Source organism: Apteryx rowi, unplaced genomic scaffold (genome assembly GCF_003343035.1).
Source record: "Apteryx rowi isolate R43461 unplaced genomic scaffold, aptRow1 scaffold_66, whole genome shotgun sequence".
Classification (NCBI taxonomy): domain Eukaryota; kingdom Metazoa; phylum Chordata; class Aves; order Apterygiformes; family Apterygidae; genus Apteryx; species Apteryx rowi.
In genome coordinates, this window is record NW_020450938.1 from 684,000 (window position 1) to 700,973 (window position 16,974).

The 16,974-nt window shown below is 36.8% G+C and overlaps 1 protein-coding gene across 1 annotated transcript in view; it reads left to right on the forward strand.

Moving 5' to 3' along the window:
- The window catches only part of WDR27 (WD repeat domain 27), an 83,757-nt gene that overhangs the window by 61,200 nt on the left and 5,583 nt on the right, over window positions 1–16,974 (forward strand). Inside the window, exon 22 of the mRNA XM_026085092.1 lies at window positions 1,381–1,483. Coding sequence (XP_025940877.1) covers window positions 1,381–1,483 — 103 coding nt within the window. The remainder of the gene's footprint in view (window positions 1–1,380; window positions 1,484–16,974) is intronic.

The window sequence follows — 16,974 nt, forward strand, 5'->3', positions numbered from 1 at the left end:
AAAAACTTTTTCACTGTGAGGGTGACAGAGCACTGGAACAGGTTGCCCAGAGAGGTTGTGGAGTCTCCTTCTCTGGAGATATTCAAAACCCACCTGGATGCGATCCTGTGCAATGTGCTCTAGGTGACCCTGCTTGAGCAGGGGGGTTGGACTAGATGATCTCCAGAGGTCCTTCCAACCTCAGCGATTCTGTGATTCTGTGATAATAAGAATGTGTGCTAGCTGTATAATGGTGAAGCATATGTATTTGTTTTGTACGGAGAAAGGCAGTGTGATAGCATCCATGAAAAAGACAAAAGAAGTTTATTATAAGACTGTAGTGAAATAACACCTTGTCATGGATATAAAAATAAAGCTCTGAAATGAAGCACACATTTATAAATAATCATGTGGTGGAAACTGTTTGAGCTTTACACGTATAAGAATGGCTTTTAAAATGGAAACAGAATTCTAAATACATTTTTTTTGCTTTGTGTAACAACTACTAAGCTATCACAATTCATTACAGCCGTAGCATTGTTTGTTAGATGGATGTTAATCTTCAGCTCATTAAAAAACTCTTAATTTTTTTAATGTGCCAAATGTGCTCAGCTATCAAAAATTCTTCCACGATGCTAATAAAACTACCTTGCAATATTAACTTTAAAAGTAGATAATCAGTTACTTGTGTTAAATTTAAATGAATTCCTTTCTTTAGACTGTATTAACACAGATAACTAACAAGTTATCCGCAATTATTTTGTAGGTGGTTAGATTTATTGGTGTGGAACCTCACTGATATATTGCCTTTCTTGAATTTAGAAGATCCAGTAAATTAGTGCATGGTGTAGGAATGTAAATAGAGCAGCAGAGATTAAATATCCAGATTTGGGAATAAGAAAAGCAAGCAATAATTATTTATATTTGGATTCCACGTCATGGATCTTGATTGGATGGGAATTGCTTGAGGGAGATTTCTAAGCTTCACAGAGCAGGCTGGCTTTCACAACACCCTCCTCCGAACTGAGGGGGGTTTTGGCTTTCCCTGCTGAAATGGCTAACTAGGAGTAGCTTAATGGTAGGCATTGCAGCCCCTCATTTCTAAATACTAATACTCTGTCTGTCTTTGTAAACTAAACAAGACCAAAGCATAGGCTTGGGCACTGTCCTGCAGTAGTTTTGTGTGTTCATTTTATTTTTAGTGGGTGGTATTCTGTAATGCCTTTTGAGTTTTGTCAAAATCTTCCTGCAGAGATATTTAAAACTTAATTTGTGGATTTGACGTAGTATATCCATAGACTAAGAAAAATGAATGAGAATTCGAAAAGATTGTGTGAAAATGGTAGTATAAGAGCTAGTTTTTATTTGGTATTAATAAGATGTCCTGAAATTTCTCTGAAGGTGTGAACGTCGTTTTGAAGGGCACATTAGCCGCTGCCATCCATGTGGAATTGCAGTATCTCCTTGTGGGCGGTTTATAGCCAGTGGATCAGATGACAAATCGGTAAGTAATGTTTTTGCTTATTTTCCCTCCAGAGCTACAGTAGCTACTTGTACACTGTGCACCATTAGTCCTTTCATGCATTTTTCTAGGATTCTGCTTTACAGGCAAAACTGAGGTGTAGTATACTTTCATAAACTTTATTAATATGTAACTGTTACATCCTATTCTTGATCTATGTATCCTTTATTTTACCTGAAAATTTGTAAACTACCAAATCTTGCAGTCAAAGTTATTCTTAAAAGCTTATTTCTTAAAATTTTTATGGTACCTGATTCTGAAATGTCATGTGCCATCAGAGATGACGAGAATAGTATCTATCCTGTAGCACAGCTTTATGTAGTGTACATATCTGACCACTAGGAACTCTGTGGCAACTACTCATTGATTTGCTTAAGTTGCCATAGACAGGGAGATGAAGCTTTCATTACTTGATTTTATATGAAGTAGGCAGCTGAATACAAAATGAAAAGGCATTCAACTATAATTAGAACTTTTAAGAATTTATGATGTAACTTTCATTGTGTGTGTTCCTTCCCTGGACAGGTTCACTTCTTGTTCACCATCAACTCTGTTTAAATTAGTTAGACTTAGCAAAGAGTCCTGAGTAAAAGTGTATCATTACCTTTTTGAGTATGCACCTAACTTTAATTAGGTGAGTCCTGCATGACTATTGTCATGCCATGTTGGCACAATAGAGATAGATGAGAAATAGATGTTTGTTAGCTTGTTGTACTGTAGGACTTTGTGACTAGGCTTCTTCTACTATATGGGGTTGAGTTCCTTGTAAACAAATCTTTTTACAACAGTTGGGTAGGAAATCTGTTTAACTTTCTTCTAGGTCTTTCTAGGTGACTCATGAGGACTATGACACAAGGCTTCTGGTTAGCTTCAAATTCAGAACAAGAGGAATTTGCTGTTGTGGCTAGTTTTGAAACACTGGCTTCAATTCTGTGTGAAGCTTAGAGGTTTTATTGGCATTCATGCCTGGAAGTGTGGCAATAGCTAATGTATTCCTTTCATTTCCATTATAAAATGTTTTTTTAAAGTTTCTGGTAATTTTCTTTTCAAAATGTATTTTTCAGTACAGAAGAGAGGCATTTTGCTTGGTCTTTGAAACAAGATGCATCTAACATTTTCTCAGCTCATGAAATATATGATATGAAATTAGCTAAGATTACTTATTAAAGTTGCTGATGAATAGTATAAAAAGAGGTGCTATTATAAGACCTCTTTGCTTTTGCATTAAGGCTTTTGTTTGGAATCACTGCTGATAAAAGAAAGGAACAGAACATGATTTTGCTCTCACTCTGAATTCTTGGCATATGCATGCGCGTCGTAGGAAGCTGAATAGCTGGACTACATCCTACTCCAGTTGACATATGGTCACTGGTGGGCACAGTGCCAGCCAGCACTTTTTAGTGTGTCTCCTGGGCTGGGACTTTGCATAATTTGCACTGTGTGTCTGTAGAGGTCTTTCATTGTCCTTGTTGCTGCCCCCTCAGGAAATGTGAGTCAGTTTCAGACTCTGAGAAACTTAGGAAAAGCTTGCTACAACGCTACTGTTAGGACACAATAAAGTTTGGGTGCATTTTTAGGAGACCTCTCTTTGAAATGTTGAGATTGGATATACTTTTGTGTTTTCTTTTGAAAAAGAAAATTGAACATGGCACTGGATAGTGCGTTCATATTGTTAAACTAACAACATCCTGACGGACTGATGTGAAACTGGACCAGTGTTAAGAATATCAAGAAGGCAGATATTCTTGCAAATCATATTCTATGAGTGAATGTCCATGGGAATTGATGAAAGCTGCATAAAAATGCAGCAATGTGGATAAAAGGTGTTATCTTCAAATAACGAATTCTGGAAATCAGTTATGTAACTTTCCACTGACCAACAACTGCATCTTCAATCATCTTGCAGTTTAATTTATCAAATGCAATGCTTGCAGCCCATGGTTAACAAATATGATTAATTTTAAAGCCAGAAGAGGCAGAATTGGAATATAATTGAGAGTCATTAATCTTAAACTGCCTGTTATATTTCACAATGTATTAAGTGTTTGACAGAGAGAAATATGCGCTGGCTACATTGATTAATAGCAAAATCAAAACCATATTCCTACAGGGCACAGAATCAGAAAACTGAAATATGTTACTGTAAACAAAGAGTTTCAGATTCAGTCCTCCTTTTACTATACTTGTGAAGCACATGAGACCTATTTTGTATTAGTAGAACAGCTCTGTATAGCTTCTGTTTGGTTTAAGTAGCAACTTGTTTTGAACTGCTTTTGTAKGTATGTGTGTGTATGTGAGAGAGAGAGGGAGAAAGAGAGAGAGAGAGAATGGAAGTTGTACATAACTGTAAGTCATGGGATGGAGGTGTTCTCCAAACTGGTTACTCCCACTTCTTTGAGAGAACTTTTGTCAAAAACTGCACGGAACCTGACAGTCTGATGAAAGCAGCTACCCACAGTATTCTGGTTTTGAACTGTGATGACCTTTTCCATAATTCGTTGTGATTACAACACTTAGAAGGTTAGCATTTCTGGTATCAGTTCCTACAATCATCTTAAATATTCTAAAGTTACAAGTGATGTAGGTTGACTTTTTTAGATGAATACACATAAGATTTTAATTTCTGACCATTTTACAAGTGGACTGTTGGAGATTTTTGAGTATTAAATAATAGTATTAAGGATGTTGGACAAATACTCTGATTGGATTTAGATTTCCATTTTGCTGGACTCTGTACAAAAATGTTTACCTAAACATTTGCTGAGCAAAGAAGTCTCTATCTAAAAGTACAAAAATATTTGGAGTGTGTGAAAAATTTTATGTTTTAAAATAGAAATATTTAATCTTTCTGTGCTCCATGGAGTTTTAGTTAGCTGTTTTACTTATGTCTAATTAGGTTCTTCATTTTTGTCTTTGAATACCTTGAGGGTCTCTGAATAAAGTCCAAGTTTCCAGAAATAAACTGCAGAATGCAGAAATTAAGTTTGGGGTCTTTAATTGTTTTCAGATTCATTCTTGCTAACTCTTATTGAACTGTAGAGTTTAAGGGGCAAACTTTGGCCCCAGTGTTGAAATGTAATTTGCTAACATAGAACTCTGTGCTGTGTGGAGTCTCAAAGTCTGGATTCACAATTTGCACTGACTGACCCATATTACAAAACCAGAGGTTTTTCAGCATAAAAGTTTGCTACATCAGTAACAAAAATGCACGTTTTGTATGAAGTTGTCTTCCATTTTATTTATGCTCTTTATCACAGTATAGGATTTTGCCTAAAAGAATGTTTTTGAAACACATTCTAAATCCAGGATTAAATTTAGGGCTCCCAACTCTGAAGAAACCAGACTGGAGAAGAAGGAAAAAATTTCTTACTCTCTCTGTAAGTCAACACTGAAAGAAGAAACAGGAGACAGGATAGGGCAATTTGATACTTATACATAACACCAGCAATACTAACTACTTGCAGAATCCCTGCATATGCAAAGTTGTGCAAATTTCCATTGGTCATCTCGTTGTAATCACTGTCCTTCACTCACTGGGTTTATAATTGAAAAGTTACGTAAATCGTGATGAAAATTATGCTGGAAACACACTGGTCTGGGGAAATATCTGAAGGCATTCTGCAAACCTGTGAATGGTGGCTCGATACAAACCTGGATCTGATAGTGCTTGCTGACTCGGAGTTGTTTTCAGATACAAGATCCTGCTTCTGGCATAATACAAACTGTAGAATTTGTTGATAGTTGACACTTTAGTTATTACTGAAATTGACATTCCAAATAGAATTTCAGCCCTACCTAGCAATACATCTTAATAATTTCCTAGCAGATATTCATTCAGTTGTAAAATTCACCTTCTCAAATCGGATAGTATCTTTATGACTTTCCTGTTTGGATTAGATTGATAATATATGATGACAATAAAAAAAATAAAAATTTTATATAATATTAATATAGTGATATCAATATATTATATTATATTAACAATATAGTTATATATTATATTATTAATAGTAATATTGATATTATATAACATATAATAGTATATATATAATGACAAGAAAATGCACATTATATAATAGAACTCTTAGTCATATTTTCATTTTTCCTTACGTCAAGATGTGTAGCTTTTAAAATATTATTTCCTATTTTGTCTCATAAAAGCATTAAAAATGCAATGCTTCTGTCTGTTAAACTCATCATCTGCTTTACTCCATCATGTGGTAGATGTATTTTGCCTTTGAGAACCCATAGTGAAAAGAGCTCTGTTATTTGCCAAGTGTATGAACTAGTTTTATCAGACATCTTAAAATATATTGCCATTTTATTAATGGTTTATTCAGTGTAGACAAACAGCTTTTAGCCATAACAATTTTTTAAGTACTGTTCCTTGCTGATCTCTTAAAAATCCTTCATGAGAAGAAGGCTATTTCAGTGCTTGAAGCATCCTGTGTGAGCGTTAGTAAGTCACTTGCATGTGCACAGGTACCTGTGGACTTGATAGATTCCCATGCTGGAAGGGAATTTCCAGCTGTGCAGTAGTAAAACATACATCTGGAGGGGGCCAGAACAGGCAGTCAAGTACATGTCCCTTATCCCAGATGAAGCTCGGGTATTTCCTGACTGATATTTGCTTAACTGTCTCATAGAAACAAATAAAAAAACCCCTTCCTTTGATGAATATCCAGTAGTTCATCTGAACCAGTATGTAATTGTCCTTATTGATGTATTTTCCCCTAATATTTAATTTAAGGTTCTCCTGTAATTTAATCTCATTACCATTTTTCCTGTTCTTTGTTGATATAGAGCAGGCATATGCAATCATAACTCCAGCATCTATGTACAGTTAGTGTGAATGATTCAAATTTGATAGCAAAGTACACAACAATCAGCATATAGACCTGGATATGTTGAGAAGGCAAGAAAGAAATGCCAGAAATCTCATCCCTCTCTGTGTTGCTTGTCTTCCTGCAGTCAAAGTTAGGTGCTTATGGAAAACTGTGATTCTAGGATCCAGAAGAATAAGAAATTAAGTTTTCTCAGTGGTGTTCAGGGAACCACTTCACTGCTTTTCCTTAGAATACTGGAAGAGCTTCCCATCTTTTGCAGAGCTCCCTGCTGATGAAAGCACTGTGTAGAGAGCAGGACAGCCAGGCCCTGGGTCTCTGCTCTCTTGAAAGATTCAAATTCTCAGCTTCTATATGCCACCAAAGTATGCATAAGCACAGCTGGGATTAAGTCATTCCTTTGCTTCCTGCTGAAGGTTGGCCATTGCACAGGGAGGAAAGATTTAGAGAGGCCAAAAAAAAAAAAAAAAAAAAGGCAAGATAAATGGTAATCTGTAGCTCTGCTGCTGGGTATTTTCCAGGGATAGGAGGCTGCTGGGTTCTGGTCTTGACTGCAGAGACTATTCTAACACTTTCAAAGAACACTCTGGTGGTCATAAATGAAGAAAATTTAAGTCTTAGAAGCTTAGGAGACAAGACACTTGTGAATCATCTTAAGGAAACTTTATGAAGCTGGGCCTCTGGAGGCTTTTCTGCCTCTCTTTCTCTCCCCTTGTCTGTGACATAACATGTCTTATCACAGCCCTTTCTCTTCCCCTTTTTCTTATACTCTCTCCATTCACCAATTGCCAGTCCTTTCTTGCCCTGCTCCCTTTACCATCTTTCCTTAACTGTCCTCCTACTCTTCATGTTTGTCCTTAGCTGATCTGCTCACCTCTCCCTTCTCTTTTACTCTCTCTTCTGAAAATAGGTATAATCACAGTGAAATTAATGGATTCAGAACTGTCAGAGTACTATCGGCTTTGTGTGGGATTAGCCATTTCCCCTGTAGCAGTATTTTGACTGTAAAAGGTTTGTGGCAGAGACTATCTGCAACTGCTTTGTAAAAAGATAGATTGATTCAAGTAATTGTTTTTTAACTAATGAGGAGGCAACTTGGATATAAAAGATTGGTTGTATTTGTTTCGTAAAGAAAAATTGCCAGCTAATGAGAATCAGTGTTGATAGCCTGATGGTTTATACTAACTTTGCTCTTTTCACTAGATTATATGATAACATTAAGTCACAAGTGCATTTAAGCAATTGTAAAATAAGAATCTGATTAAGCATCTCCTAAGTAATCTGCTAAGGAACTGATACATCCTTTTTTGCCAGTTTGTTTTTTACATATGATTTTTATCAATTATGATTTGGAAATCATTTACAAGTTACAATAATAGCATAGTTAAACTGTTCTTTTAAATCAGGCTTCTATAGCTAGTATATTTATACTATTTTTTTCAGGTTTTATTTTGCATTTTAAATTGCTTTATTATACAGGGGGAGAATAATCCCTAGCATTGAACTAGTTTTTTTTCCTTACCAAATCTATCAAAATCTTAGAATTAGTAGACTTCATCCTTTTGCCCCCAGCTTTATTCATAGAGCGAAAGAAGAATATATTTTTTAAGCCTTCAAATCCCAATCAGTTTGATGATGAACTGGTATTTGGAAGTTTTAAAAATAAGTTCTTTTTACATCTGAAAAGGACATCATGATTGTCAAAATTAAACCTGGTTAGTACATGAACTGATTCTGGTGGTATCTCAGTCATTTGATTGTGCTTCAAACTTCTTCAATAAGCATTGAAAAAGGTTTCAATAAACATTATGTTAAAGTCTGAAAGTTAAATTTATGAGAGATTATCTTACTATTTTAAATTAAAATATTTAAATAACAATCCTATATTTAAAGTATTTCAGTTTTTTTCACTACTATTTCTATGTCCTGTCTATATGATGCTTAGAGTAACAAATCCCACTCCTGATGGACTATCAGACACTATTGTAGTAAGATGAGAAGTATGTGCCAGTCATTCTGTGTAACTCTACTGTCCAACTAAAAAAATATTATCCTCCACTCTTTGAAGCTCAGTTGACTGAAGTTCATCCAGTGTTTCCAAGCCATTCAACTCCCTAAAGTACCCCTTTCAAATTCTTATAAGTCCTAAATTTTTTTTACAGATGGGTTATTATCTTTGAAGTAAATTTTTGAGGGGTAGGTTCAGAAGAAGGCATGGCATTGGGAAGAAAGGAAATAGTTCCCAAAATGTCTTTTGATAATGAAATGGCTACAATTTCAGGAAAATTTACTCCTTTAATCTTTTTAAATTCTTAAGTGTTTTGGCTTTCATAATTAAGTTGTTATTCTTGTTTAAGTGGCACTTCAGATGACAAGCAACTGTTTTTAATAGTTCTTTCTTTGATGACTTGAAAAGCCTCTTTCAGTAATTTGGAATTTTGATGGATGAGGTAAACCGGTTTGATCACTACCTCAGCTGTTTTGTGACGGCAGGGTGCAAAGGTACTGCATGTCATAAATGCAAATATCAGACTCCAGATTGGATACTTGCTATTAACTTGTTTTGAACCCTCTGCTTAGGCTTCAGTTCATTATTGATAAATGGCATTCCATCACTAGCAAATTAATCAGAGAAGGGACAATCTCATGGTTGGGGCAATGTGCTGAGACATAGCATCTGCTTTTTAGTTTGGATGAGGAGTATGCTTTTGAAGCACATGTCCCAGTTCTCACTGTTTTCTGTGCTTTGGTTTGTATCACACAATGATTTTGGATCATGCAGATTGATTCCTGAATCTGAACTGGAAGAGCAACCCTAAAGTCTTTGAGCAAACTGCATGCACTCTGTGTGCTATTGGCGTTCGGTTCACAGAACCAGACTAGAGATAGCCCGAAGCAGAGCCCCAAAACACATCTGGAAGTTGGGTTGCCAGCACTGTTTCATTCTGTCGATTTGCTCCTCTTGTGCTGCACTATTTCCTAATGTAAACGTGGCCATAGGAGTTTATGACCTATTTCTTGATTGCTATAAATATCTTGTTAGTCGTATTAGTCTTTCTGTGGCTCGTTTCTGATCTATAAACCTGAGATTAGCAATGGTCTTTTTCTTTTGCCCTTTCTTTTTAAAAAGAAAAGTTAAGAGAAAGCCTAGCTCTTAATCTGTTACCACTGCAGTCAGTTACTCTTATATGGGCCTATGAAATACTTCCATAATGCAGATTAATGAAGTGTGGCTAAAAGACATGAGGTTGAATGCTGAACTTGTTAATGCTTGTCTGTCTGTGGTGTGATAAGCTTAAAAACTGCATCTGATTAGGTTCCAAATTGCACAAAATGATTTAGATATCAAAGAGGGAAGCACCCTCAAGAACTCCCAAAATGTGGATGATAAAATTATGTGACTGTCTGCTCTCCCTTTGAGACCATAAGTTCACTGGAACCTTTAGGTACTAATGAATGGAAAATTAAAGGATAGAGCTGAGCAAAGAGGCAGGGGTCTGAGACAGATTTTCTGGTGTAGGTGTATACAGAGGAAATAGGACATGCTAATAGCTCAGGAATTGCATTCGTACTTTTAGTTAATTATCTCTTGGGGATAAGGTACCAGTAAAGATTAAATTAAGTACCTTTGATACAGTAGAGTATGCTGTACTATTGACTTTAATACTGGGTTTAGAAAAGAAAGTAGGAGATTTTCTTTAGTGGAGTGGCAAAATTACTTGTAGAAAAGTTTGACAGTGGTGCTGTCTAGTATTTATTGTCTTGGTCTACACTTTGTACTAGGCGGGTTACAGTACAGAATGTATTACATTACAGAATGTAACAGAATTATATGGAGCAGTGGTAGGGGCTGTCTGAGGTATTTTGAGTTTCAGTGTCATTGGTATCCCAATTATATTTTGCTGAAGTTATATTTTATAAGTCCATATTTTTTAACTCAGGCTTTAAAATAAAACATCTGGAGAAAGTATCACTAGTAATGATTACTGTGGAAAAAAGAAGACTGACATTGCTTGGCAGAAGGAAATCCATGGCAGAGAATGAATGACAGGGTCTGTGACTTCCTCTCTGCCAACTCTCTGCCTCTCTGCCCTTTCCAAAGAAGAACACAATTTTGGATTATTTTTGTGCCTCAGTTTCTTGGATTTGTTGGTAGTGTGAATGGCTTTTATGACTGTTATCCTAGGAGGGAAGACACAGATACTGCTTTCTTATTAATACAGGCATGCCTCTATAGTGTGCTGTTACTGTGCTGTCTCTCTGGGTATATCTTTGAAGATTATTGAAAACTGTAACCTTGGTAGATTATTTTATGAACTGTGGAATTATGTGAGCATGAACACAGTTCTAGCTGCTCTTGCTTGCTTCTTGGACTCTTCAGGTTATCGCTTTGTCTGTGGTGCCTCTATACTTCAGACTGGGCCATCATAAAACTTTACCAGACTAGCAGCTGAGAGCAGTGAAGGATTTTCTGCTGCCTGTATAGAAGTGTGCTTAACTGCTACAGAACTTCTCTTTTCTAGTGGCCTGTCAGAACTGAACTTTATCAGGCTACACTGTGTTACTGTGCTAAGTTTTAAGCTTGGTAATACATCTGAGAGCTGAGTGGAAGTTTATGAAATTGGCCTTTTTGCTAAGGAAAATTTATTATAAAGAAAAAGCCCCATATTCAAATGTAGGCAAAACAGGAAGTCAGAGGAGATATGAATACCCACTTTTCATTTCAGTATACATGCATTTACATATAAAAACAGCAGTGAGATGTGTAYAGATTTATACCCATAGTGCTTGTGTTTTAAAAATGTATACTTTTTATCATGTAGCTCTGACAGCAGTTGAATGATTTTATTCTGCTCTGTTGGTACATATCTCCCAAAGTCCTATTAGTTGACTGCATTGTGTTCGCGGATTTTCTAAGATGGGGAAATCCTTTGTTAAGTTAAAGAAATTCTGTTATGCTTAAAATGGAACGAGGATCCTCTGCATCTTGTTTAATTTTGTAGTATTTCTGTCAAACAGTCAACAGCAGTGCACAAGCAGGGAATGTAATTATTGGTACAGTTGATACAGAAGAGAGTCTCAGCGGCAGTCAGAAAAGAACCATTTGCAGAATGGCTATGGTCCAACCATGCTGCTTCATAAGAGACTGTAACCAGAGGTGAGGTAAGTTTTACTAGAAGAAAATCTTCAAGTAATAATTCTGCACTTTGCCAAACCCACCTATGTTGTAAAAGTAAAAATGAAACAACCTAGATGCAGTAGAGTTTGATGCTGCATAAATACCACAGGCAGACAAATAAAAGCTAACATATATATAAGGCTTTGAAATTGGCTAATTAAGTAGAAACTAAATTCAGGAAAAATGTAAATCGGAAGCGTCTAAGAAGGGAGGCTTACAGAAGCAAAACTGAGCTATGGTTTAGATCTGTTTATATGACCTTTTTTTTAAGTAAGGAAAATTCGAAGTATGTTAGCTATAACTGTTAGAGTACTGATATATTTAAAAAGTATCCCTTGCATCTTGAAAAGTGACTGAACTTGGTAATATTCACTGTTTTAATAATAAAGAGCATTATTAATTTTCACCGTTACTCCTTTTGTGGTTATATGGAAAGAATTCAGGTGGAAACTGGAATCCCACTATAGTGGGCAATTTCCTGTGAATACCACAAAGACAGTCTCCCCAGCAAATGGCACTGGAAGGGGAAGGAACTCTCAGAGGGGTTTATTGTACTCAGCGTTTTGGTGGCAGGCTTGAACAGACTTTACTTTCCATGCTGCCATGTGGGGAGTATATAAGATATCCTGGGACTGAAGAATGTGAATCAGTACTTAGGATATTTCTGAACTCTGTTTTATTATGTGTGGAGTTGGCACTGGGGCCTGTAGTTAAGGTAGTCTAACACTTTCCACTATAATTCTGTTTTCAGTTGCTTGTAACTGTCAAACGAGAACATTTTGGGCTGAAACTTTCCATGCTGAGTGTCTACTTCAAGCTGATTGTTATTTTAAATTTTAATATAAGTAACTCAGATGCTTTTTAAGCTTGAGATTAAGGAAGAATACATGGTTCAGTGGGACATGCAGCCCCAATGTAAATGAGGGATGGTGGGTGGAGTGCAAGCTAAACAATTATATCATGTAGGATGGATGTGTGTACCAGGTTTGGTGGCACTAATGGAAGCTTGCATCCTCTTGAGCTCATTTGAAATGTTAGAAATCATCCCAGGAAAGGGATGATTTTGGCCATTCCATGCAAAACTTCTGAAAAAAATCTCTTTTCGCGTAAGGTCAAATTAGATATGCTAGATGTGGGCAATTTTTTTCACAGTCTGTTTGTTAAGAACATGATCTGGTTTAAAGCTGCAGCGGCTACAAAGGATTTTTCTTGAATCTGCTGCTGCTTTTATAGTCCCTGCACAAAAACTGATAACAAGGAGAAAATTTCTGGTGTGCTTTCAGTGTTTCTCTTGCTGATATGCTTCCCTCTCCTCACCTTCCCAGCAGGGAGTAGGAGTGTAAGTGTAAGTCTGACTCAAATGGAGATGGCCCTGGATTGGACTAGGGGGCAAAGGGAACAGATGGGGACAAGGTTGTATTGAAAGCAGAGTATAAGAAAACATGGGAAAGAATTTATAGTGAAACTCTGCAGATACAGAGTCAAATTATTTAGCACACCTTCCCTACCAGTGCAGTAGAATTAAGTAGTTTTCCATTCGGATATACATTCTTCTTCTCCTCAAGGAGGGACCTTCACCCTTCTTCCCTGTCTCTTGCTACAATTTAGAGAAGAAAGCAGAAGCTTGTATATACGTATACAGTGCTAAATACACTTTCATACTGTAGGTTAATGAAAACTGACTACTCCAAATGTTCTCCAAACTTCAAGTGAAAGGAAACACAAGTAAGTATGTGGTTATGGGTGCAGGAAACTTGTTTGGAAGTTAATGGTACAGGTAAATGATTTTTACTTTTGGCTGACCTTGGACAGAAATGGAAAGGAAATATCAATATCCCCTGAATCAGTACTTTTATTACTAGAAATTGGTCTTAATATAAAAAAAAGAGATTGACTTTGGCTAAAGTTTGTAGCAGATTATATGCACATATGCATTTGGGGTATTGCTGAGTACTTCCTAGACTGCTCTGCTTTCTTTTTTATTACATTTGGTTTGCAGAAAATCTGTTCTTCCTCTATCATTGAACTCATATTTTCAACTTTTTTTCTGTCACTAGTGTTATGGTATCATTTATAATTCACTTACTGTTTTTTCTTTAAAGAAGAATATGCTAAAATCACCTATTAAGTACAGAATAGTAAAACAATTTGAATAACATCAAAAATGTAGTAAAACTAGAATGATGGCAGACTATAGTAGGAGAGTATTTATATTGGAGTTATTCCACTTCTTGTGCATGCCTGAACGTCATTTCTGTTAAAATACTATTTCTTTTTTTTTTTACTATTGAAGTTAAAAATAAATTTACTGAAAAGTTCATTTTCAATCTTCCACCAAGTTGACTTTGATTTGCAGAATTTAGACTATTACTGACTGACTTAAATATCTGTGACTAGAGTTTATTAAACAGAAGCTTTTTTTATACACTGTGTTTTATGGTGTTATTTTTATTTTAATGGCATACTATTGTGATACACATGTCAAAATTACTTTGATTTAAAATGTTTACTGTTACTTTCCTTAAAAGCACAGTTGTGCGAAGAGACAATGATAGCTACCACAAGGTAATAAACTATGCTGGGATGTAGACAGGGACTTTGCCCCTTTTTCTGTTGAAGCTGAACCATCACATCTAGAAAGTCAAGATTTATAGGGCTAGAAACAGAGTATCAGAAAGAAGTTTAACAGTAATTCTGTTGTGAGAGAATTCTCCTGAGGAACGAGGTACAGTGGGAAAATTTTGTTCCCAGCCCTGTTTTGTGTGTTTTGTGTAGCAACCCTTCAATAATAAAGAAGTATCTGTAGTATAGATCAGAATCATGGTCTTCCCATCCCAGATTCCTCAGTGCTTAGCTACACCTTGGTTTCCATGTGTACTTGTCTGTCTTTCCTTTTCTTGGCCCCAGTGAATCTTGTCACACAATGTTACTGATTCAGAGGAGTGCTGCACAGCCTAACCCAGTTCAACAGTTAGAATCATTTCTTGAAAGGTGGAAGGTAAGCATTTGAATTCTTTTCAGGTTAAGAAGTGTCTTTATTTAACATCTCTTTTTTAGACAACTGTTTGAATACCTGCTTGTTAGATACTAGTGAAGCTACCCAACTGCTTCGTAGTATTTTTTAAAAGAAAAGTGTGAGCCAAAGGGTTGATTTAGGAACTGTGTGGAAGAGCATAAATTACTAGAATACCTGTGTTTCACAAACATGGGATTATCTTCAAAAAAAGTGAAATATTATCAAATCTACTTTGCAGAGAGAAATTGGGACCTTGACATTAAGTCAAAAATGAATGTGCTCCTCCCCAAATTAAAATAAAACTGAGAGTCTAGAATGGAAAATTAATTTTTAATGGATAAATTTGGCAAAGTTTTATAAGCCACTGAATTATGGTGGAAAATGTTCAGTTTCACTAACCTCTCTGTCTGTGATATGTTCTCATAGTTAAAACATGGAACCATATTTCTTCTTGGCTCAGAACCTGTTGAAAGACACTGTAGATCTATGATTCACAGTGTTTTGTGTTCTTGACTCCTTGACTTCTCCTGTTGTTTTTGCCTACGAGGCAAGGAGGAGAGTAGGCTTTGCTGTGCACTGGTGCAAAGTGCTGGTGCTAGTGTTCATTAAGAACCTGGTAAGAAAGGTGCTCAGACTATGTAAGATATTGCTTAAAATACCATTTATTGGAGCTAACACAAGAGGGAAAAAGAGAATAGGTAATCTTATGTCCCTTCAAATGCTGGAAACCCCAAGCTGTGCAGCATCGGGTGGACCTTCAGTCAGGGCACAGCCTGGCACTCAGTGCAGATCCCATCCGTGGAGAGGATCACCAGCATTTTGGTCCTTAGAGCTCTTATAGGATTTTTTTTAGAAGAAAACAATTTTATTCATCATTTCTACTGTCAAACAAAAGGAAGTTCACATCACAGCTTGATGCTTCACTTTAAGATAAAGACAAGGACATGCAGGTGGTGTAATCACTGATACCAAGTGGGAGCTACCTACAGGCTCCTCTGTTACAGCTAACTGGCTGAGTTTATCCTCCAACCAAGGGATATGTGCAGCACAGCACAGCAGACAGCACAGCAGATATGTGCTGCATTGCACAGCGTAGCAGAGCACAGGCCAGCGCCTACTCAGGTTAACTATTATGTGGATCACTAACTCCTCGATGTACTATAGTCTTCCGGTTAGGATCACTACAGCCTTGAAGAGGAAAAGAAAAAAAAAGGAAAAAAAATTTAGAAATTTGGGGTTGGAAGGAACAAAGGTGATAGTGAATGATAGCATAGTCCTGTCTCCTGCCTCCACCTCTCTGCTTAAGACTGATCTTAGTATAAGCTGAAGAACTGATGCAGGCATTGCTCATGGTTCCTTGTTTTGCTGAGCAACAGTAGCTGTGATAGATGGGTGATAATGTGTGCATGCCAGAATTGCTGCAGTACCTCATCACACCAAGAAAAGTTGATTATTCTTCCCTGGTTTTGGCAGTATGTGTGTTGATTTCAAGTTTGATTAAGCCTGGCAAAATTTTACTAGCTTGGGCTCCGCCAGAGGTGCCATAACTTCCCTTTAATGTGGGAGTGCCTTCCCGGTTAGGGACTAGTGACACACCATCAGTTAATACCAGCAGGATTATTTTCATCGTGTCAGTGTCTTCAGTTGCTACAGCCCTTCCCTGTCACTAATTTATTGATGGCAGTTTGCTGATTCACAGGTATTTGCTTGAAAACAGTGATATATAATCAAAACTTGCAAGCAGAGATGACATTTGAAATGGAAATGACACATCTAATACGTTGGTGCTGATACTGGAGAAATGGGGTAACTTCATCATGTCTGAATGATAACTTCTGTAGTAACAACTTGGAATTGCAGAGTAATTATCCCTAGCTTGTGAAGGAAGGTATTCACTTGCAATAGGAGCTTTAAAATTTCATGTACGTTTCACTAGCTCCTCATGTGTCAGGTGTGCAGAGTCCAGAGGACTTACGCTTCATAACAAATACCTGAATTTAGGGATGATTTTATTCTCTCCAGTGTGTTAAGCAACATGCCATGACATATTTGTCCTGTTTTGTCACTCCTGCAATTCCAAAGGGCAGGGACATGTGTACAATAGTGATGAGGGATAGATTTTGAATTTTTCATGTTGCAAACACCTAAAAACTGTCGTGGCATTACTGAGTATTGTGATAGTATTAAACTGTTCTGACAAGAGGTCCAACAGGATTTTGGAGGGCATTTGGCAGGGATGGTCTCCCTATGTTCTCATGAATCTCTTCAGTCAATAGACATGGAGGAACATCCTGTTCTGCAGACAGCTTGTAACGCCTCTTGCTCTCCTCACCCTCAATGTACTCTTTTCTTTCCTGGAACCTCCATGGAATATGGACTCCTAACTGCAGCAGCATCTCCTCTCTCATCCATTGACTTGAGACTTTTGGATTTC